Raw genomic sequence first — 23,929 nt, 5'->3', positions numbered from 1 at the left:
CCCTCACTCCAGATCCTTACCTCATCTTTGTCTTCCTTTACTGCTATTCTAATACCAGTAATGAGGCCCTTTACAATAAAGTCAAGTGTGTTTTGAAGACATAAAGCATACAGTGCAAACATTTTAGATTTCTAAAAAGGTAATCAAAACTACTAGATATTACTTTAAACAGCGTGTGCACTATAATTCAAGTGCTATGTAGCCAAACAAGTCTACTGTGAGATAAAAAAAAAATTAAATATTTATACAAATTCCATTTGACTGATATAATGGTATGCACTAGGGCTGGGCGATATAGAGAAAATCACATATGACAATATTTTTGTCCCAACACCTTGATATCGATATTGTAGGGTTGACATTTGGTGCTTTAACAAAAATAAGAGATTTGTGATAAATAATCATCAATAATGTGTATTTAATGACTAAGAGGCTAAAGACAAATAATAGAACGTTCAGGTAGGGACATCACTTTCCTGTAATGCAGCCTTTAAAAACAGAAAAAAACACCTTATGCCATACTACCATGTTACGATATCCAAAATCTGAGACGATAGCTAGTCTCCTATCACGATATCGATATAATATCGATATAATGCCCAGCCCAAGTATGCACACAATGTTAGTCTTTAGGTGTGTGTGTGTGTGTGTGTGTGTGTGTGTGTGTGTGTGTGTGTGTGTGTGTGTGTGTGTGTTAATTTCTCAACTTCTCTTACATTTTTTTTCTGTTTGATTTAAAGCTGTGTTAAGCTTCCAGTGTAGCTTGCGCCATCTTTCTCACTGTCTGTCTAATATAAGTTCACTGTACTGTAGGGCTGAAACGATTCCTCGAATAATTCGATTACAAAAATCCTTGATGCAAAATGACTTGCCTCGAAGCTTCGTTAAATGTTACCAACGTTGTATCACTGACGGACGGTGTTTCCACACGGAGCATTATTACTGTCGCACAGACTCGGCTCAGTCTGCTGCTGGCGACACATGCCAGAGCGTAAATAGCGAGGGGCTAGAGACAGGCTGGAGAAAACGACAGAAAGTGTCCAAAGTTTGGAATCAGTTCAAACGTAATTAAAACTAAAACTCTGTACAGTGTGTCTACTGCAAAATGGAACTAGCTTACCACGATAATACCCCGACGTCAGTGCTTTAGCATCTCAACAGAAAAAATTGAGTCTAACTTAATCATTCATTCCACGAAGCGGACCCGACAAAAGTAAATCACAGAGTTGTATGGACGATGAAACTACACCAAACACAACAACTACCAAAATCAAAGACAAGAAAATACGTAGTGGTGACCACGATCTGATCTAAAGAGCTGACGCGTTGACTATCCCTTCGGAAAAACAGCTGATTGTTGCGCATCTCTCTCTCTCTCTCTCTATGGAGAAATAGCTGATCAACGATCTAATAGCATAAGTGCAACAGAGCTGTGTGACATTATAATCAAATATATAAATAAAAATAGGTTGAGTATAACTAATATTTACATATAGGCCTACTGTATATACAGATCAGTCTCAGGTTGAAACTTGTAGTTCTGAAAGTTAAGTTGCACAACTTAATGTAATGTTTGTGTATTTTAATGTATGCCTTAGTTTGAGGTTGATATCATTTGAAAAAAAAATCTTTAAAAACAATGTAATATGGCACTTAAATGCACTTAATATGTTTTAGTTTTTTGAGAGATGATATTGTAAGCAATGTAGGCAATACAAATGTTTTTTTTCCGAAAATTTAGCTTTTTTCCCTAGTTTTGGTTGTTTAAAATCGCAAAATAAAAAATTATCCGATTAATCGATCAATAAAGTGCTAGATTAATCGATTACAAAAAGAATCGATAGCTGCAGCCCTAGTGTACTGACACTGAACTCACGCTTGACTGGTTTGTCAACTTCTAAGGAAAAATATTTGGTCTTTTTGTTCAAATTACACACAACCTTCAGCTCTCTGTCACATTACATTTCAGGCTTCAGTTGCAAACAACACTTGGAGAAACATCTATTATACAATAGTTGGACAAGCACAACCCAGAATTTTTTTTTAAATGATTTTATCATCATTTAATTTCTCTCATCAATTTTTGAATTCACTGTAAAAACGTATTTACTAACTGTGTGCCCGTTTGCCTTTGTCCTCTCCTTCAGGCTTACTCTGTTTACGATGAGGAGATTGGTTACTGCCAGGGACAATCCTTCTTGGCTGCTGTGCTACTGCTGCACGTGAGTTCATATCAGCAGGATCCAGCAAAAATCCTATCTAATTTAATCAACTTTCAAGGGATGGTTTTGTTTTCATTTGACATCTGTATCTTTTTTGACATTCTGCAATGCTATATGATTGGCCTGACTTATTTAGAATGTCTTAAGAGTCTTAGGGGGTCCTCAGAGTCACTGCGGCCTCCAAATTATTGTTAATTTTTGAAAGTTTTTTTCAAATTATAATGTCTTAACATGAATCTAACATTAGTAGCAAATATAAATCCCCACTGATGATAGGCTTTCTGGCCTATGGGTAGTCTAAGGTAGTAACGTAAGCTTGATTTATGGTTCTGCAGAGGCTCCACGCAGAGCTTTCGCCGTAGCCTACTTAAGTTAGCCTGGCTCCGCCCTCCTACGTACTACCGCTCAATTTTTATTTCCCTTCAGTACTACGTCTATAGTCTTGGGTTTTCTCCAGCCACATTTTTGGCGGTCCAATCAGCGAACAGAGGGAGTGGCTGAGAACGATGACGTTGAGGCCGTGCACTAGAGTTGTAGTTCCGTAATGGTGGCTGAGAAAGATGCGAGCGAAGCCATTCAGTCTGTTGTGGCAACGCTGCCGAATATCCAGAAGTTAAGGCCCGAGCAAGAACAATCTTTGCTGAGTTTTGTTGGTGGCCATGATGATGTGTCCCTCCTACCCACGGGGTTCGGGAATAATACTAAATATAAGCCTTGTTGGTCTCCCCTCTTGTTGCACATGCGCATGACATAAGTCACGACTAAACGTTAGCGATTGGCTATGGCAGATCCAGAGTGGCTCTGGGCAGATCCAATAGTTTTAAACTTCAACAGAGTACCCGCCTTCAAGGAAGTTAACACTTGTCAATGGAGAGTGGCCAGACTCTCTATACAAATGAAATGTACGAAAGTCTGGTAGGACCAGGCTATACTTAAGTGGCCTGATGTTTATACTTGTGCGTCGAGCCGACGTGTGTGTGAGTGGGTGATAGAGCGGCCGGCATATGTGTGTGAGTGGGTGATAGAGCGAGGAAGAAAGAGAGAGATCAACGGCGATCAGCTTCGGAGCAAGTAGTGACTACTCATAGTGAGAGAAACAAAGTGTCTTCCTTGTGCTTTCTGACCACTGTGGGAAATATTTAGCAGGAAAAGTTAACCCTCTCCTTGATTTCATGTTGTTTAAGGAGAAGGAGAACCTTGGTAGCGTTGCAACATGTAAATGTAATTTTTCGAAAGGTGCACGTCAGGCTACGGCGTAAGTTTGTGTCCCCATGTACCTACGTACGTAGCAACTGCGTAGATTTTACGCAGAAGTATAAATCGAGCATAAGGTAGCCATCCACAGATACAGTTAATCCTAATCACTGTGCCACATGTATGTTTAACATTAAAATATTTATAAAATCACGCCAACAATTATTATTTTGATACCTTAGTATTCTATGCACTAAAAATTTATATATAAAGGCTTTAGGTTGCCCTACACTTTATTGTAAGCCCAGTTTAATATGCAACTTCATTTTATTCAATATTAATAGTAGGGGGTCCCTGCTCCGTCTCTCCTTCAGTTAAAGGGTCCTTGGTTTAAAAAAACGTTGAAGACCCCTGTCTTAGAGCCTTTATCTGTGGTATATTAAGTGTAGGATGTGATATACTGTTACTGCACAAGAACAGTTTCAGAAAGATTTCAGATGCAAGGTGGTATCTGTGGGACACTGAAATTTTACTTTTATAAATAAAATATAATGTGTTTGTGTACATGTGTCAGGCTAGAGTGGCTTCCCTTTACAACATCCTGCAGTTCAGGGGCATGTCAACACTGCCACCTAGTGGAGATCCAATGTCAATGTCTTCTTAGAAGCTGATGGACAAGGGGAGATGTGTGCAAAGTATAACAACATTATAAGGATAAGTTCAGGTAGTTTCATATGGGAAAGCTGTGAAGTAAAATGTTTGCCATATTATCCTCATCTGAAACCTGTGTTACTAGGATATGAATTCGCAGAAGGTAATACTTACTAAAACCGTCTTCTTCAGATGCCAGAGGAGCAGGCTTTCAGCGTGCTGGTCAAAATCATGTTTGATTACGGGCTCAGGGACCTTTTCAAGCAGAACTTTGAAGATCTGCATTGCAAGTTCTTCCAACTTGAGAGACTCATGCAGGTATGTGTGTGTCATTTGCAGATCTAAAGTGCTTTTTCTGAATGTACACCATAACAGTGGTCGACTTTAGTGTTCACGCATAATCAGGCTTAAAAGATATCTTATTTGTCATATAATTGGTCTAATTGCTTCTTTCTTTTTCTTTCTTTCTTTCTTTACTTCTGTGTTTATTTCCCCCACCTTCTGTCATTTGATTTCTCTCTGCCTTTAACAGGAATATATACCAGACCTGTACAACCATTTCCTGAATGTGGGTCTGGAGGCTCATATGTATGCCTCTCAGTGGTTCCTCACCCTCTTCACAGCCAAGTTCCCTCTTTACATGGTCTTCCACATCATTGACCTGCTACTGTGTGAGGTTGGTAATGAAAGACACAGACAGTCTGTGTTACAGATTTAATTTTCAATTTCAACCAATTAAATTCATTTATTTTTGCCATTTATGTATGCACATTATCCCATACTGACAAAGAGAAACATGTATTCTAAGGAATCATATGCTATGACACTCCAAACTGAGCTCATGTGCATCCTGTTTATTTTGATCTGTTGGTTGACTGATTTGTTGACCATGGCAAATACAAGCACTGGGGTGGTGATGGCGCAGTGGATCTGACACGTGCCTTTGGAGTGGGAGATCCGGGTTCGATTCCCACTGCGATACATCAACCAATGTGTCCCTGAGCAAGACACTTAACCCCTAGTTGCTCCAGAGGCGTGTGACCTCTGACGTATATAGCAATTGTAAGTCGCTTTGGATAAAAGCGTCAGCTAAATGACATGTAATGTAATGTAACCAAGAGCCCCCAGGACTTGATATAATAATTAAGTTTTGAAGTGAGAAGTGGAACACTGAACTGGCTGTTAGGTCAAAGTCAGTAATTCATCCACTTGAAAGCCTCCGAGTAGAATAGTTTTTAAGATGTTTTTTTGGCCTGAATTTCAAAACTACATCTAGGGAAATTGATGCACCAAAAATCACCTGAATAATGCAGGGCACCATGATTCTGTAATGATGCATCGCAACAGCAGGAACAGGGGACTGTTCAAGATCTAGGAAATGATGGACAGACCAAGGAACTGCTTTAAATCACAGTCAACCTTAGACTAAGGGGAAGGTTGACCTTTCAGCATGGTGGTCCAAGCCAAGACAACTGGAGTGTCTCTGGATGTCTTTACGTTGGCCTGCCAAATTCTGAAGCTCTGTAGAGGGATGTTATGTTTGTAGTTTTTCAAGCTCCCATGAAGTCTGACAGCTCTGATAAATAAGCTGCAAGGAAGAGTAGGGGACATTGAGCAAATTTAAATAGGCAATGCTGGTAAAGGAATATTATTAGCAGCGACTGCAGTACTAAATGATGTGTCTGATTATGTACTGTACATCGTTTAGACATTTATCTTTTTGTTTAAATTAATCTGGAAATGTGCCTTTGTCATTATTGTGTATTATGTGTCCATTGATGGCAAATCATATTTTAAAGTACATAAAATCTACACCGCATGCACCGTTTGTGCCTGTTTTTTATTATTTTTAGACAGTTAAACCCATGTCTATTTTTATTTCTTTGAACATACAGTAACTCCATTCCTTAGTACACCATGAAAAATGTGTCTTTATTTTCAGGGCATTAGTGTGATCTTCAATGTGGCCTTGGCACTTCTGAAGGTAAGGTAGCCTGCACTGTTATGAAGACACACACAGATGCTCACACAAACACACGACTGCCACTAGCGACAACAGCTCTGAGTAGAAACAGAAAGGCACAGCAAGTGCCAAAAGAAAATCAAACCAAGGAACATTTTACTGTCTGCACATGTGAGCAGGTGCAGACACAAGTGTAGTGTCACCTATTGAGAACAAAAGGGATCCATCAGTTTAAATAAAAAAAAAAAAACAGCAACTTTTATCTTATGCTTGTTTCTAGACTTAAGCTAGCTTTATCACAAACCTGTTATTTATCATATATAGTTCAGAAAATTGTGTCAACCAGTGAGGATCGTGCTGCTTCATGTTGCAAAAAGGGAAATAAATGTCCTACCAACAGTCTACTCCAGCTTGTGTAAAGGTTTTCTAATTTACTTTTATGTTCCCATCCTCCTTTTCTTCAGACATCAAAAGACGATTTGATCCAAACAGACTTCGAAGGTGCACTTAAATTCTTTCGCGTCCCGGTTCCGAAGAGGTACCGCTCTGAAGAAAACGCAAAGAAACTGATGGAGCTGGCCTGTAGCATAAAGGTGAGTAAAGACTTAAAAGTAAAGAATAACGTAGTAATGTCTTTTCAGCCTTACATCCTGTATACAAGCCTCTTAAAATAGATTTAGTTTTGTATTCATGTATTCAACGTGTTGTTAATAAGCTAATTTTCATTTTGAGTAAAAATAGAAATGTATATAAGTTCCTTATGTGGTAAAGCTAATGGTCTTCAAAATGTTCAGAAAACCGTAAACAGTAATAGAATATTTGTAACAGAAAACTCAGTATGTCTACTAATCAGATAAACAATATAAGATCTAATGGATTGAGTCAGTGGAGAAACCTTCTTTGTAGTCCAGCAGTACCACTTAAATACCAGTAGGGGCCACTTTTGAACTTTAAATCAAGTTTAACAGATTCAATGAACATACACACACACACACACACACACACACACACACACACACACACACACACACACACACACACACACACACACACACACACACACACACACACACACACAACACCTCTTGCATTCTGTCTGTCTCTTAAACACACACACACACACACACACACACACACACACACACACACACACACACACACACACACACACACACACACACACACACACACACACTTACTTACCCCTGTGTCCTGACCTGTTTTGAGCAGTCTGGTCTAGTTAAGAGCACCCTGACTTTGAAGGTTACTTTGGGCAGAGATATTTATTAGCACAAACTCTGTAAAGGAGCCAGCATGGAGAGAGATCTGAGCTTTTTGGTTCCCAGTTACACAGGTGGGCAGCAGAGACAAATCTAGTGGATCTAAATCAGAGGCAACTGGACTTGTGTGTGTGGTCTTGAAGATGTTTCAGTACTCATCATGAGGTTGGGCTGATGAGGCCTCTCAAGTGGAATCCTTGTTTTCCTTATATGTGCTGCTTTTGTCTTGTTATGTTAAATGTAATCATTACGTTTTGTCATGCTTGCATTGTAAGGGATGCTTTGTACCCATTTGAATAAAATGCCTGTATTTAGTTACATAGATGCATATTGACCTACAATTTACTGCTTTAAGAAGTTATTTCCCACACATTACTGTATGTGGCAAGACAAAATAAGAAGAAGTCAGTGACCTCAGTAAGTGTGGCAGTGGTAGAGCTGGGAATTAAATCTGAATCAAGGTAGGGTAATCTGAAGCTTGGATGTCACTATAAAGGGATTAACTGACCAGATTACTGGTGCCCTCATTGACTGATGACACTGCCTTCTGATTGGACCACAAATCTTTCTGCACTGCCAGGTGCTCTGACTTTATTGAGCGTTTTGGCTCAGATTTGCCAGGTATGCAGTCAATGTCAGATATCTAATAGTCTTGTTTAAAACATGATGTAAAGTTTGGATTATTACCTTTGGATGACCTACCTGGAAATGTTAGCCATGTTGATGCTAAAAAGCACAAGGTTTTGGAGAACTAAATTGGTTACATGGAATTTTAAAATATATTTTATTTATGTACCAAAATCAAACATTTTGGTCCTTGACCCTTTGAACTGTTTACTCGTCCCTTCCCTGCTTCATAAATCAGTATTATAGTAATTTCCTGTCTCAAGAAAAGGAAAGTAAAAGGTTGTTGTAAAGTTATGGAATCAGTAAGTGTATCTATATTTTTATTATAGTACAGTTATCGTGGTGCCTGTGTGAGTTACAGTAGGTGGCATTAGGTGGAAAACTTTTTAAACTACTTTACATAGTAATTGTGGTCAAAGGTCATTATAATTTGAATAATGTTGAAGTGAATATGTGACAAACTGTTGGAAACTACAGTAAGTTCACCAAATTTATTCAGGAGACAATCTCGGGGTCAAAGTAGGGTCATTAATGTCGTCTCGGTGTGTAGTCGTTACACCTACTTCCTCATCTTGTCTGCCAACCTTTTGACTTCTAAAGCTAAACATCATCATTTCAATAGAAATCATGAATGCCTGCTTTTTTTGTTTAGTTGTTTACCTGTGTGTTTTAGTTTCCTTCTCTTTATGTCTATGTCATAGCTCAAAGCTTTGTCTCTAGTTCATATGAGTATGTGTGCATAGGTATTTTTATATAGTTACAGCTATCTAGGTGAAGACAGCTTGTAATAGGTTTTTAGATAATGATTATCAAATCACCTGAAAGAGAGACGGTGCTGTCCTCTAGTGTACTTTAAGAAAACAATACTGATGGTACTGCGCAGGTAATTTGCTAATTCATAATTGATCCAAGACTTGTAATATGAGAAATGTTTCATGTTTATAAATTATGGCCGTGCTTGAGAGAGCCATAGTTGCTCTGTGTTCCTAATTGCTTTTCTAAGTAGTAACTTCTGGAGACCCAGCTGTCTGTCAAGGCTGCGAGAGAAAGGAGGAAAAAAGAAAGAGAAAGGAGATGAATGAGGCAACTCCTCTACCTTAATGACCTCTTGTACTTTTTCACTCATTTATCTGTCTCCCATGTACAAGCACACACACGTGCAGAGACACTTAGAACAAACAGGACAACATATGTGGGCCATGCTGTCCCAGTTCTGCCAATATCATTAGATGAAGAGTGCTGGGAGGATTTGGAACATCTGATATAATGCATGCAGGTATGCATGCAAAGACCAACGGTTCATTGATGTTGCAGACTTAACTAGATGCATTACAATTCACAGAATTGACAAGCAAGTCTCTCTTTCATGCTGAAAATCCGGAACATAGTGTCTCTTTTAAAAAAAGCCTAAATGTAAGGCAGCAGCTGGGCAGTGAAAGGCCTGTTGGTGTGATTGCTTAAATGCAGTGTGTAAGCAAACTGCATCTGTAGGCATGAATTTGACTCGGTAAGTGTGTGTTTAAATGAGACTCTGTTTTGACGCTTTGGGTGATCTGAGGTGAAGCACTGAACCTAAACTGTGTACTGAATTTTGTGTTTTGTGGAGACAATGAATACTGTAGTGTGAACTGATGCAATTTAGTTTGACCTGCCAAGAGAAAAATGCTATAATCTTTGATTACTGTGTATTGTAGTAACTTTTTAAATCTCAAAGAAACAGTAAGGTGACATGAGTTACTCCGGACAGTGTGGACAGTGATATCCCCAAATACCAGCTTGTCAGACAAAAATAAACAGTAGCAAATCGAGCCTGTAATCTCTCAACATGTTCCATTACATCTTATTCAAAGCTGGACTGAACTCGAGAACGCCACAGTCCAGCAACGATTACCAATCTTGTGTGCTTGTTTACAAAAGATGGGAAAGATTCTTCACTGGCAGCCACCTTTAGTGCACGAGCCAAATACTATTGGGCTCATTCTATTCATAATTTTCATCATGTGTATAATTGCATTTATTAGTGTAATATTTTGATAGATGATTGAATAGTTGATGAGTATCAAACTTGTTGGTCTGCTCTCACTGCCCAACAGATCAGCCAGAAAAAGCTGAAGAAATTTGAGAAGGAGTACCACACCTTGAGGGAGCAGCAGGAGCAACAGGAGGCCCCAATCGAGAGATATGAGGTAGACATCAGCCCAACATATTCACTTGTGCATATTAAGCATTACAAATTCTCCATAAAATTAACATACATTTGATATTTAGGTAGATCTACTTTTCAAAAGACATGCAACTCTGATTTGGTTCTCCTTACAAGAGCAGGAATATTTATATCCCGTATCCTTGATTTATATTTATATAGTTTATATTTTAGTATCCAAAGTATTACATTTTATCTCACAACTCTGGAACTATTTTGGTGTTACCACTAAATGGTGTTAAAGCAACCATATTCTGAGAGATTTTTTTGTAGACCTTGACGGTCCTTGTTTGGGAAAGAAATACTACAAGGCACCAAAAAAAAAAAAAAACATTAAGTGTACATGCCATAAGTCATCTCAAGGGTAGCGGGTTGGTTGTAAATAGTACAAGATCATCAATTACAGTGACTGAACTCCTGCTTGGTTTGCTCTTGAAAAATGCTTCCAACCAACCAATGTCACTGTTTTGTATGTCAAACAAGATATTTTGAGATGTTTGTATTATTGCTGTTTGCTGAGGGTTTTCATACACTCAACCTTTAAGACAGACTGCAGTCAGGTTGGTTTTAATCAGATTATAATTGTTTCTTCATTTTAAAATACTTAAGCATATTTCAGATTATCACAACTGCTATTATGTATTCAAATCATTTTTACCAATGCCCTGTTTATTTACATTTGAGTCCGTTCCAATTTATCCTATTTTTAGCGAGCACATCAGGGCATTAAAAATGACATTTCTTTTATTAAAGAAAAACATTTGACTTGTTTGAGCAGGATTATTTCAATGAAAAGTGTGTACTCATAAATGAGAATGTGTGCATTATTTACATGAAAAGACTTGCTTGTTAGACCGTTAGGTAAACGTAAATAAAATGGCATCTATTCCTAAGTAAGACAAAGGCTGGAATTTTAAATCTTTTTTTTGAAAGTAGGATAGTGATATCTAGTGAAAGTGTGATATCTATAAATTATCCCCTTAACTCCTTTGCTTCTCATCTCTGTGAAATTATTTTACATGTATGTCTGTATTTTAATACAGCTGTCTGTTGCTGTTAATGATGTACAAACAGTTTATGCCCTGTTAAACATTACAGATAACTCTTGCTGTCTAATTACACTCACCTGATCATAGTTAACATTTACACTCACACAATCTCATTCTGTATATTGTTGCACTGAGCCAGGAAAGCTGCTTACACATTCATTCGCAACTCTTCATGATTAACTCATTTTCAGTGCTATGCTATCTCTTCACTCTTCTTCCTCTTTCATGTTCCCTCACTTCTTTCTGTTCACACGCTCTTCTGTTTTTCTGTCCCCCTCTTTTTCTTGTTTCATTCTCTGCCTCTGTCCAGCGGGAGAACCGTCGTTTGCAGGAGGCTAACATGCGTTTGGAGCAGGAGAATGACGATCTGGCACATGAACTAGTCAGCAGCAAGATAGCCCTACGAAAAGACCTCGACAACGTAAGACAAAAAAATATTTTGTGTGTGTGTGTTCTGTAACCACACTTAACAGAAGCATGTCGTGGAACAATTGTGCAAGAACTGAAACAAAATGAGAAAGATTGCAGACATGAGTGTCTTTGTGCAACAAATACACTTACATGTAGTAACACCTTTATTTACACAAATTCAAAATGTCATTACTGTGTCAGTTTAATTTGAATTACTTTGAAATGAAGGACAGTACAGATAGCTATGACAGAAGTAGGGCAAGTGTAACTTTCAATAACCTCATCGACATTGGGTTATTTTTTTCGTGTGTGTTTGTGTCAGGCTGAGGAGAAGGCAGACGCCCTGAATAAAGAGTTGCTGCTGACCAAACAGAAACTGGTGGACTCTGAGGATGAGAAGAGACGACTGGAGGAAGAATCTGCACAGGTTAGAGCCAACAACGAGGCACTTTTCAGCCTGATATCTATATTTTAGACATTAGCTGAAGATGTGTTTTCCTTTAAATCTCATGTGGCACACAGGGTTACAAATGGTCAGAAAGTGACAGCACTATTGCAACACAAATTCTCAAGTGAAGGAATTTTTTTGAATTATTGTGAAGAGTCGCTACTTAAATCTCCTGTCCTGGGGCCAAGAGGGAGACTAGCAGGATATATGCAATATTAATGTCGCAGGCTGTGACTGAGCAGTCTATCTTATGAACATAGCCAAGAGTCTGCAGGTTTTATTCCAACCAAACACTGTGATGGCTGATTTTACAGATAAAGTCTCTTTCTGTGGATGATGGTGTGTTAATTGGTAATAATCACCTTTTTTTGGTAGGAATAAAACATGCAGACTCATGGCATGTCTACTTTTAGTTTAATACACTGTAATTTATCTTTCTCCGAGGTAGCAGTACTGACCATACCATTACTGGTTATGCTGTACCTACACCGGCCTCCTCAAAAGCGAACTACACATCAAATTCAGCCGAGTCAAACCATAAGCCATTAAATCCCCTTTAAACATACAGCAAATACCAAACACAAGCATTTATCTGTCTCTCTCTGTATACTGTATTCACCTTTCAACATACAGTAGGTCTGTCTCCTAACCACTTTATCATTTAATCTGTCCATGCCATTTTCTCCCTGTCTGTATATATTATTGTATGGCCTCCGTCTATGTCATACAATTGGTAGAAAAAACTATATTCCAAACATTTTCAGGGCTTCATCTATCCATCAATCCAATGTCAAAGAAAGTCAGTTCATCTTTGATGTTGATTTTCTTGAATATGATGAAGAATACCTCTGAGGTGAAGGACCGATCCACTGCCCTCTGTTCCCATGTGTGTTCAGTGCTGTCCTCCAAATGTGTCTTCTTGAGTGTGTAGGTCTAGCTGTGAATGATTTATGTGCTTGCATAGAGGTTACGTTGAGGGTGTGACTTTGCCCTGGGCTTCAAGTCTGCCAATACCTTTCTTTGTCTTCTTCACATGTCATGGCAGTCATGACATGTTGTGGGCGGATCTCGGGCGCTGTTGCTATTATACCGGCGGGATAAATGAGTCTTGCGCCCGACGCAAATCTAAAATGGGTTGGTCTGAAGTAGCTAGGTGTGGTTTGGGCGTAACGTGCAATAAACCAATCAGAGCGTCATCTCACATTCCCTTTAAGAGCAGGCGCGCTTGTTCCATGGCGGATTGCTATTATGACGGCAGATTTGCCTGGCGCACGCCAGCGGGAGCTGTCCGGGATGCGGCAAAGTAATAAATACCCCTCTTGACCGGGTGGCGATGTTGCTGCAGCCTCTCGGGCGCATCTCCTCAAGTCTGGAGAGGATTGCTGCAGCCATGGAGCGTGGGCCTCCAAATGCACCACCTGCTCCTGTTGTGCCCCTTCCTCCTCCCCCCACTCCATCTCCGTCCACCCGCTCCATCAGGAGCGCATCGCACATCGCCATCGCACATCGCCACTCCCGGACCAGATCCCCCCGGAGTGTCCAATCCCGCCGTAGTTCAACATCACGTCTCCTTAAGTCCTCTTATATTTCCTAATTTATGTCATCAACATATCCATGATTCATGGAAATGTTGTGTAAAACACAACAAGCCACACACACTTTTTGAGGACTGTACTGTAAAGTGCCTCCTGATCTATCCAAACACCTGAAGCTCATTTTCAGTAATATTTTTCCTTGTAATTATGTATGGTTTGCAAAAATGGGAACTGCTGCGTCTGTTTAGATGAGAGAAGCAAAGTGTATGCGCGTTGTGCACACGCTACATTATCTGAACAGCATCTGAATAACGCACCACTGACTTTAGACTAGTGCCACTGACTTTAGACCAGGTTTTTCCTGGTCTGTGGCGGAATTGTTTTCTGAAACTGCAAAATAGCACTAGGGAACATTTGCGCCTGAACACGCCTCCTCTTTTCGCTGAACCGCCCCCTGGAGTGCAAATTCATTCCCTAATTTACCAACGTGCGTCTGTGGAGGGAAAAGTCCGCTGTGCGTCGGGTGCAAAATAGGAATGATACATGCGTCGGTGTACAAAGGCAATTGTGCTGAGTGCAACATAGGGCCCATAATGTCTAAGTGGGGACAGTCTGGTAAGTTCAGAAACGTACATCACTTTACTGTAATGCAGCCTTTAAAACCAGTAAAAGACAACATTTACGTCATATCACGATATTACGATATCCAAAATCTAAGACGATATCTAGTCTCATATCACGATATCTATATAATATCGATATACTGCCCAGCCCTAGTCTCAGTATCTGTGTTTGTTTGCTTCCACAGCTAAAGGAGATGTGCAGACGAGAGCTTGATAAGTCTGAATCAGAGATAAAGAAGAACGGCTCCATTATTGGAGAATATAAGCAGGTATGTACTATAAATCTGAATTGTGTGCTTTAGAATTGATTTAGTACAGAAATCACTTAAAAAGAATCACATTTACAAGTCTAGCAAGAGTGTTGATTCCTTTGAGTTTGCTTATAGTACAGTACTATGAGACTTGCTGTTAAAATCATATTACTGAAGTGTGTCTCTTTTCTCACAAGTACATTTAGGAGAAGTGAAACTATAAACTGTGGCAGACTCACCCTAGTTTCCTTGAAACTTTTTGAACACTGTGATTTTCAGTTTAGATCCAACATCATAACCCCTTCTACACTCCACTTAACCTCCTACTAGCCCAAGCTTAGACAGATCTCCCAAGGCTCTTTAACGTGATGATCAATACATACGTCCATCCAATACAGAAATACAAATATTTAACTATACAATTACACCAATGTATATTAATACATCCTAATAAGTATACATATATACATAAAATTAAATACAAAAGTAAGAAATGTAAGCCAAGAAGAGGATGAAAAGTAAATATATTTAAATAAAAGGGAGCAAGATATACACAGGAACATATTTACATGGAGTTGTTCCTCACAGTCGCAGCATTTGGTATCGCGCATCCTTTGTTACATCTATTGTATCTTGAAACCTTTTTGTGTTCATTCCTGTCCGATAAACTACAGTATGTTCTCCAGTAATGCAATACCAGCAAAATACCATTAGTCAATACTGTAAGAGCATCAAAAAGTTTCTGATAATACTAATCCTTATTTGTATAGCAAATATAAGAGTGCTTCTCAAAGAACAATGCATTGTTCTTGTTCAATTTTTGTTCACAATTATACAATAAAATGTATAAGCATTAACCAAAATAAAATGAAACTCTGATCAAATTAATAGATAAATAAAGAATATGACAATGAGTCAGCCAGCCTTTGTGTATGTCCCTGTCATTAAACAGTCTTGGGACTCTCATGTAACAAACTCTGTCTCCCTTAGTTTTATGGCTAGACTCTGGAATGTCTACACACATGCACATATGGAGCTAAAAGGTCTGAAATATAGCATGGAGCCAAGAAATGAAAGGTAATCAATAAAATCTTTAAATCAATCCTAAAACCTTCTGGGAGCCAACAATAGGTGTTGACAAGTCACACCTCTTCGCTCTGGTTAAAAGCTTAGCAGCTGATTTCCAGCAGCAAGAAGGAAACTGGACACTAATTATTTATATCAGAGAATTTATTCTAATCTGTAGCTTAGATTTAATTTCATGAGGAGCTTGTAACATTTAAAGTAGATGAGCAGAAAGCTGCTCATTGATCTGGAAGAGACACAGAACAAAGTGGAGCTATGCTAATTAAAGATGCAAGTGCATAAGAAACAGGGCAAGACAGCAGTTAGCAGTAGCTTGATGATCAGATACAAACAGCCAGTAATTCAGTAAAGCAGGTCCATGTTAGTGTTTAGTTTACACACACACGTTAACAATTTAAAACTGACATTTAAAAGGTTAACAATTAAAAATGTTTAACAGGACTGAAGAGAACTTGAGCAAAAGCTGCCAACAATTGGCGATCTCTGCTTAGCAGCAAGTAATGGCCTGAAGTTATTAGTTCATTTAAATCTCAAAGACAACATAAATGAAAAAGTGAATATAGATTTAAACATTTTTTACTTAACATCTCAAAAGATTTCCACTAAACAACTCTTGTTCTGATCCTTTCATGTTTTAAGTAGGCCAAGCAGTCATTATCGTCAAGATAATACTCAGTGTGCAAATACTACAGTGACAATACTGGTTGAGCACCTCTTCTCCACTTATCTTTCCTTATTTGGCTTGTCTTTTCAGATCTAAGCTCTGATCAAACCATTACTGTTGCAAGACTAGCTATAAATATTAAAAAAACAATATGAGAGCAATCCTTTTTCATTCATCGCACTAGTTCTTGAAGAAACTTCTAATTGTATGAAATGTCACTAAGCTGAACCCAGAGCCTTTAATGACTGAGCCTGTAGGCATATTTTGAGTTCCTGTCTCTGTGAATTCCTCTTACGGTGATTTTCATCCTCTCAGATCTCATCCTGTCACTAAATGCTTAAATATAAACCTACCCAGATCAAGTGCTAATACCATCAGCACATTCAGACATTATGCAACAATCCAGCTCGTATCGCTGCCTGTGGAGGCAGACACAAATAGCAAGAGGACTAATTTAGAAACAGACCTTAACTTCACCTGAGTCTAAAAATATTGATAGCAGATCTGAACACTGATTTTGAGCTGTTAGGGATTTGATGGTTGTGTGTCTGTGTGCGTTTGTTTGTGTATTATGGGTGAAAGCAGCCTTTAGATTGCTAGCATGCAGCTGAGCAGAGCTAAATGTGAAAATGTCAAAAAAAATTATTTTTGTGACAGAGACTAAGGGGGTGATAGAGGGAGAAAATGAACAGAAGTCCTTGGAGGAGAGTAGAGGGAGGACAGCAGCATTCAATCCTCTGGGATTGACAAATTGTGGAATGCCCCAAAATAGCCTGAATTGTTTTCCAACCCAGAAAACTCAAATTATTCTTCAAATAGCATTTGCCTTTTTCAGTGTCTGTGAATGCCAAGTTTCTTTTTGTGGGATTAGAGCCAAAAAAGCTTTGTGTGCTAATTGCCCCTCCAGCCCACGAGGACAGAGAAGCATCTGTTAATGGTGAAGCTAAAAGCAGTGTTAAGTGGAGTACTGTAATCCCTGTTGTAGGAGCGGAGCCTGCGTAGATACACTCAGGCCTCCCGGGTATTTGCCATGGACAGTGACATGTGCCAGTGCGTGTGTCTCTGAGGCCCTGTTAACATTATATTTATTTTATTTTTTACAGTTTAAAAAATTCTGATACCGAGTACTAAAATAAATTTTTTGATTGAGCACTGCATCCTAACAGTCTGCTTCTAGTTAAACGCTTTATACATAATGTCATAAGTGTGATTAAGCAATTAACATACAGCAGCATGTGCTAACAATACTGTATGCCCATTGTAAGCATACATACTGTATACATTATTGACCGAGAAAACAAGAGATTGTTTGTGGGAATAAATAGAAAATGAACAACATGAAAACAAAAAATGGCCGTGGGTATTGAGCCTGAAGAAGAAACAAGCACAAAAAGTATTATATGACATACAAGTGTCAGAAAACAATAACCAGAATGAAGGAAACAACAATACTGTTCATCCTGAATTAAGATAAGCTAAATGATCCTTGACAGTTTACAGATGGTACAGTGATAAAGATTCCTGACTGAAGACTGACATGTACCTCTTCCTACCTCCCTCTCACATAGACTTTAAAACACTGCAGAACACACTGTCCTCTTCACCATATTCCTCTTAGCCCTTCTACAAATTATGAAAAAATATAAAGAGAGGAAAATGCCTACTTCCCATGTGGGGTAGAACACTTATTGAAGACAGAAGGCTAGTTGCTCAAGTTAAAGCTTCACAAAGTAAAATTTTTTTTACAGCATTCCAGGGGAGTACTCTTTAAAATAAGGAGGCATGGAGAGTAAAAGAGCAAGAGGGCAGCTGCATGATCAAGAGGTATAAGTGACCAGTAATGATGAAGGGAAGGTAGAGAGATGGGTTTAGTAATGGCAGTTGAGAGCCAATGAAGGAGAGGATGACAGGAGAAAAAGATAAAAAGGACATGTAGGAGGAAAGAGATGGATATTTGCTTGGCTAAAGATACACAGATAGATGTATAGACTGATCTCTAAGGGAGGAGGATGAGGAGAGATATACAGTATGTGCACAGGGAACCAGAAAGAAAGGCAGAGAGCAGGAATAAATAGAGAGATAGATCGTCTGTCTACAGAGAGGTGGGATGACCCGATGTTCCCGTTAGGATGACTCATGTCACATCGATATCTCTGTTCGTCGGCAAGCTAGAGCACGTGTGTGTGTGTGTGTGTGTGTGTGTGTCTGTGTGTCTGAGTGTGTGTCTGAGTGTGTGTGTGTGTGTGTGTGTGTGTGTGTGTGTGTGTGTGTGTGTGTGTGTGTGTGTGTGTGTGTGTGTGTGTGTGTGTGTGTGTGTCCGCCATCGTGTTTGTAGCTGAGGGTTATAGGTATAGAAGGAGGGAGAAAGAGATTGGGTATATATAAGGATGCACGTATATGCTCATGCGGGTACATCTGGTGAGCCCTGCTGGAAAAACAGGACCTTTTGACACCACTAATGGACTTAAGAGTAAGAGGATGAGGTCTGTGCAACAGAGACTGATTTACCTAGAATCACGAACAAGGTTGTGCACAGTGGTATGGTCAGAATCTAAATAGCTTTCTCAGTGGAACAATACACTTCTCTATTTTGGTTTTGGTCCATTTGTGTTCCTTCGTCCCATTACATCCTGGCTCTACTACTACAAAAAATACTAGAAGCTTTTGGGGTGGAAGGAAAAGGAGGGTGATTGAGTTTTAGGCGTTCATTACATAGGGTTACCAATATATTCATGTAATAGAAATGTATATCTTCCACATTTTCATCCTGCAACCTTAGTAGAACCAATGTTCTAAACTCATACATATTAATAGAATCTGTGGATAATATATATGTACAGTATTATAAAACTGGCAAGACTCAAAAAATGTAAACAAGCTACTGTATCTGTATTATGTTTTTAATTGATTTATCTTCAGCTAACTAACATGGTGCAGCTCTAGATACAACAGCTGTACTGTACTGTCACGCTGAGCGTCACGTTGAGTGGCTCTGTAGAAATTCATTGGACTTTGGGTGAATTGTTGATCACATTGATGGCAGTCTGAAAGCTCTGTAAATGAACACACTGTCTCTGGTTCATATAGATCTGCTCCCAGCTGAGTGAACGACTGGAGAAACAACAGACAGCCAACCGAGGAGAACTGGAGAAAATCCGGGTGAATTTTACACACAAACACACACACACCGTGAAACACCGCTGTTTGCACTCAAACTCTGCTGTAGATTACCAGTCTGGACTATAAGTGGAGCATAATTGCAGAGCTGTGCTGTTAGGGACAAATGTATGAATGTACAGTATATGTATTTTACAGTTGGCCTTTCTAATTAGGAAAATGAATGTGTGTAGTGTAGACTTAGAGTGAAAATGCTCAACACATATTTTACAAAGCTTTATTTACAGTGTATATAACTTCTACATTTGTATTATTCATGTATCAGAAATTCTCTACAATCATTGTAGAGTTGATACACTCTATAACCCTAGATGCAGCTGTTACCTCCATGTAGAACGTCAGAGCCTGAAATGCACAGAACAGTTTAGATCTCTCACTCCCGGAGTTTGCAGATATGTTGGGAACTATGTTGCCATCTTACTGTCTTGCCTGGCAGTGAAATCAAAGCTTTTGGGGGAAGAATGATAAAGGGGGCCAAGCAGCCAGGGCCAGGCATCTCACATCCAGCACTTGGCTGGTGAACTGTTTGTTTCGACTGTAGCTGGGAGAATGGCCATTTTGGCATAGAGCTCTGTCAGGGCTGCCCAAGAACTCACAAAAGGACAAACAAAAGGTTTATTGCACCAAGGACAAGTCTTGTAAAGGATGTAGCAGCGCTTCTGTGTGTGTGTCTGTGTGTTAGAGGTAAATGACTATCATCTTGTTTGTTCTTGTCCTTTTTTTGTTCTTGTATTATTCAGTAATAATGGTGTAGCAAATGCAATATAATTTTAAGCAATCACAATAATAACTGAAGAAGGGAACACTGATGTGAATAATATATCATTAGAAATGTTAAAGTATGTTAAATAATATACTGACATACTTATTCACCAAAAATATTTAAAGTGACGACTGTCTGCTGCTTCATTAATGCTCTCATCCACTTCTGCAGGGATGAGCCAAGAAACGTTATGTAATTGCTATTCAGCTTTAAACTCCGTTGACAATTTAATCCAAATATGTAATAGTGTTATGAAATATTTATTTTGAGGGAATAGCTCAACAGACATAGTCAACTGTTGTTGCTAAGAACTAACTGAGGTGCTGTGGACAATGCTGCTTGTTACTGCAAACTACTGCTAATGTATCAAGGGGTCTCAAAGGAGTCAAACTACTAAGCAGGACCCAGCCTGCACTGCCATTAGGATGGTTAGTAGCCGTAAGCCACACTTCGGAAGAGCAAGTGAAGCAGGAACACTAAAACTACAATTTGTACGTATGTATTTGTGATGCTGCAGTAGTAGTAGTAGCAGTATTATTGTCTTGGATTAGTCTGAGGCTGAGTATTTTTACAGCTTCAAACACTTCCAAGATAGAATAGCTCGCAAAAATAACGCCCCAGTATTAAAATGAGTGACTTGAAAATGAACAACAAAAAGTACCTTAATAGGGTGTTGTCCTGCAGCGCAGTCAGTATGCCTCTCTTTGTACGGATTTTCTGTTGCTTGCTGCTTGCACAAATGTTCTGTGCCTAATAATAGCTCATCATATATAGCACAAGGGCACCCAAAAAGAGCTCTTTGACTAAAGGGCAGGTTGGAGTGCAGCCCTGACAGAAGAAGGAAAGCATAGTCGGCTTGTATGGCTACAACACTAATGAGCTGCCCTGGTTCAGTAAATAAGCAGAGCACTGTCTCTGCTCAAATTCTAAAAATATAATTTCTGCAAAAAGATAGATGGGGCACCTTTAGTTTAGACACACAAATCATGTCATAGTATAGTATGCCAATAAAATGACATAAAAAAAGTCATAACTAAAGTTCTAGTCTTGGAGCTTGGCTACAAGTGTAGTCAGTTTTTTGTTAGCATCAGCTGCTGGCCTATATTTTTAGCTAACCTGGAATGTTTCTTTTATTGTTCCTATTTTCTTCTCTAATGTTTTTTTTACTCTACTCAAGCTTAAAGCTATACTTGGTATACAAGCAACTAGTATAAAGATTTAAGTTATTACCTTGTTTTTTGCTCTAACCTTCTTTTATCCATCTCTAGTCCAAAGTGGAAGGCTGTGAGAAGTGCAGTAGTCTTTTCAACAAAGAAGGTCGTGTGCGGGCCGCTGTGACCACAGCACCTGCTGGCGGGACTGAGGAGACAGATGAGGAGAAAGAGGGTTTGAAGAACCAGCTGAGAGAGATGGAGCTGGAACTAGCCCAGACCAAACTGCAGCTGGTGGAGGCGGAGTGCAAAATCCAGGTACACTAACACACAGTTTTGGCCCAAAATTAAACTACAAAGTGTGAGATTTCAAGATTAACATACATGATTGAGGCCACAGATACATTAAAAATGTTCATAAATACGAGGGATTTCCCTGTCACGTGGTTTACCCTTGATGAGAACCACATGAAAAGAAGTACCGGGCAGCCGAAGCCCCACAAATCACAGCAGAAAATTTGCTATTAACAAGATATGGGAGCATTATTCGTGAGCTCCACTTAATTTAATGTTTATAAATGATTAGTGACATTGCTGTAGTTAACAGTGTCTAAAGCAGCATTGATATCTAATATAATTAGAGAAGAGCAATCATATTAAAGTGGAGAGCTTTTAGACAGCAGAAATATTTCAAAAATATATGTAAGCACAGTTGCTGTCATTTAACGGTCAGTGTGGAAATAATTGGGGAAATCAAGAAAATGTCGAGATTTGTTTTATTAGAAAGAGACCAGTGTGGTGAGTTAAAGAAAAAGAGACCAGAAGACTGAGAACTATTTACGAGGAACGCTTATGACCACCAGCAACAAGGAGCTCTGTAAGGAGTTTATCGAAAATGTTGTCAAAAAAGAAAAATGAGTATACATATGATTAACGGCATCTCTTAGAGTGGGAAGAGAATTGGGATCAAAGTTGCTGATTAAGAAATGGCAAAGTGGTAAGAAATTCTAGAAATCTTTTAAAAAGTACACAGAGGACCATACTCTTAAAAAACAAGAGCCAAGATCTGTTCATTTAGTTATTTATTGGCAGACTTCTTTCGACCCCCTGTGATAGTTCTCTTTCCTCTTCAATCAGGACTTGGAGCACCACCTGGGTCTGGCCCTCAACGAAGTGCAGGCTGCCAAGAAGACCTGGTTCAACCGAACGCTCAGCTCTATCAAGACCGTCACTGGGTCCCAGGGCAAGGAGACCACCTAACTTGATAACCCCATCCTCCAGTTTTACCCAGACCATGTCTGGAGTTCAGTGCAACGCACTTCACTGAAACCTCTGGACACCTAACTTAACCCACTGGGCCATAACTCTACTGTTAAATCCCAGGATGACCATTAATACAGACTTTAGTTACTTGTTCCTCTTATCAAGAATGTCCTCATGTTCTCCTGTTCCCAACACTCCTAATCTTATCACCCCCATCCATGTATTCTCCTCCCCACCCCGAATGACTACAGCCAAATGTGCTGACGAGAAGGGGTTGAAAAACATAAGATGAAGTACAATGGTACCACTTTCCCCAGAGACACGATGTGCTTCCGAACACAGAAAGAAAAGCGTTAAAAAAAAAAAAAAAAAAAGTGCTTCATTTATTTCTGTCTTTGTACTGCTGATATTAAAGACCCGCAGAAGGAAGATAGGACATCCAACCTGTTACTGTCCTGACGGGATAGAGAAGAAAACACTCCGTCCTTCCTAACTGTTCTGCGTGCTCCCCTCTAAACTACTGGCCAACCAGTCCCTGTTAAAAAAAATTGTTTTAGGTACGAGAGCTAATAGAAGCCTTTTCAAAACTGAGCTTTTTCTAATTTACGATGAACAATACCTTTCTTTTTCTATGTATGTATATGAATGTGCTTATGTAATGAGCTTGTGTGTGTGTGTGTGTGTGTTGTGCGCGCGCGCGCGCGCGCACGCACGCACGCATGTTTGTTTTTGTGTTGACTATGAGGTGTATGTGTTCATATGTGTGAGACTGATAACAATGTGTTTGAATGCATAAATAATTGACTGAAATAACGTTAAAATGTGTGTATAAAAGAGAGAGAGACAGCGCGTGAAGGTCCAAGGGAAAGAAAAAAAGCACTAAGATTATGAGTGTGTGCATGCATGTTAGGGGAAAAAAAGGTTTTCCCTGGTTGTCTAATTTCCTTTAATGTTTAAACGTATATATGAATGATGCTGAAGAAAAGTTTGCTGACAAAGCCTTGATCTGAAGGTTGATAAAGATGATACTAGTGGATATGAGTATATAATTTACAGTAAGGAGAGATGCACAAATGTTGTTGTGACTACCAACAGCAGCAGCATAACTTTCCTCGCATCAAATTTCGGACATAAAACGTGATTAAGGTTTGTTTGGTTTAGATGTCCCAGCACAAAGACACTAAAAAAGGATCCAAACCATGCAAACCTCTGCATGTATTATACAGTATGTGTATGTATGTTACAACACTGTTAAACCCCAGAGTAGTGCTTGTTACAAACTATACACAACACTTAGGGGAAGTGTAAAGTCAAAATGGAAAGCGCACACACAGACACAGCAGGTTGTAACGGCTGCTGCACTTGAAC

At 39.2% G+C, this 23,929-nt stretch overlaps 1 protein-coding gene across 3 annotated transcripts in view; it reads left to right on the top strand.

Annotated features, from left to right (window-relative positions):
* Positions 1-23,152, top strand: part of LOC120545444 (rab GTPase-activating protein 1) — a 78,845-nt gene extending 55,693 nt beyond the window's left edge. For all 3 annotated transcript variants that reach the window (XM_039779761.1, XM_039779760.1, XM_039779759.1), the window contains 12 exons: positions 2,148-2,222; positions 4,260-4,385; positions 4,600-4,743; positions 6,010-6,051; positions 6,495-6,623; positions 10,031-10,123; positions 11,500-11,610; positions 11,923-12,027; positions 14,392-14,475; positions 19,295-19,366; positions 21,416-21,616; positions 22,436-23,152. In XM_039779761.1, coding sequence (XP_039635695.1) covers positions 2,148-2,222; positions 4,260-4,385; positions 4,600-4,743; positions 6,010-6,051; positions 6,495-6,623; positions 10,031-10,123; positions 11,500-11,610; positions 11,923-12,027; positions 14,392-14,475; positions 19,295-19,366; positions 21,416-21,616; positions 22,436-22,558 — 1,305 coding nt within the window. In that variant the 3' untranslated portion in view covers positions 22,559-23,152. The remainder of the gene's footprint in view (positions 1-2,147; positions 2,223-4,259; positions 4,386-4,599; positions 4,744-6,009; positions 6,052-6,494; positions 6,624-10,030; positions 10,124-11,499; positions 11,611-11,922; positions 12,028-14,391; positions 14,476-19,294; positions 19,367-21,415; positions 21,617-22,435) is intronic.
* Positions 23,153-23,929: the final 777 nt, after the last annotated feature.

Source organism: Perca fluviatilis, chromosome 17 (genome assembly GCF_010015445.1).
Source record: "Perca fluviatilis chromosome 17, GENO_Pfluv_1.0, whole genome shotgun sequence".
NCBI lineage: Eukaryota > Metazoa > Chordata > Actinopteri > Perciformes > Percidae > Perca > Perca fluviatilis.
Note: the sequence above shows the minus strand (reverse complement) of the source record. Positions and strands in the feature narration are given on the sequence as shown.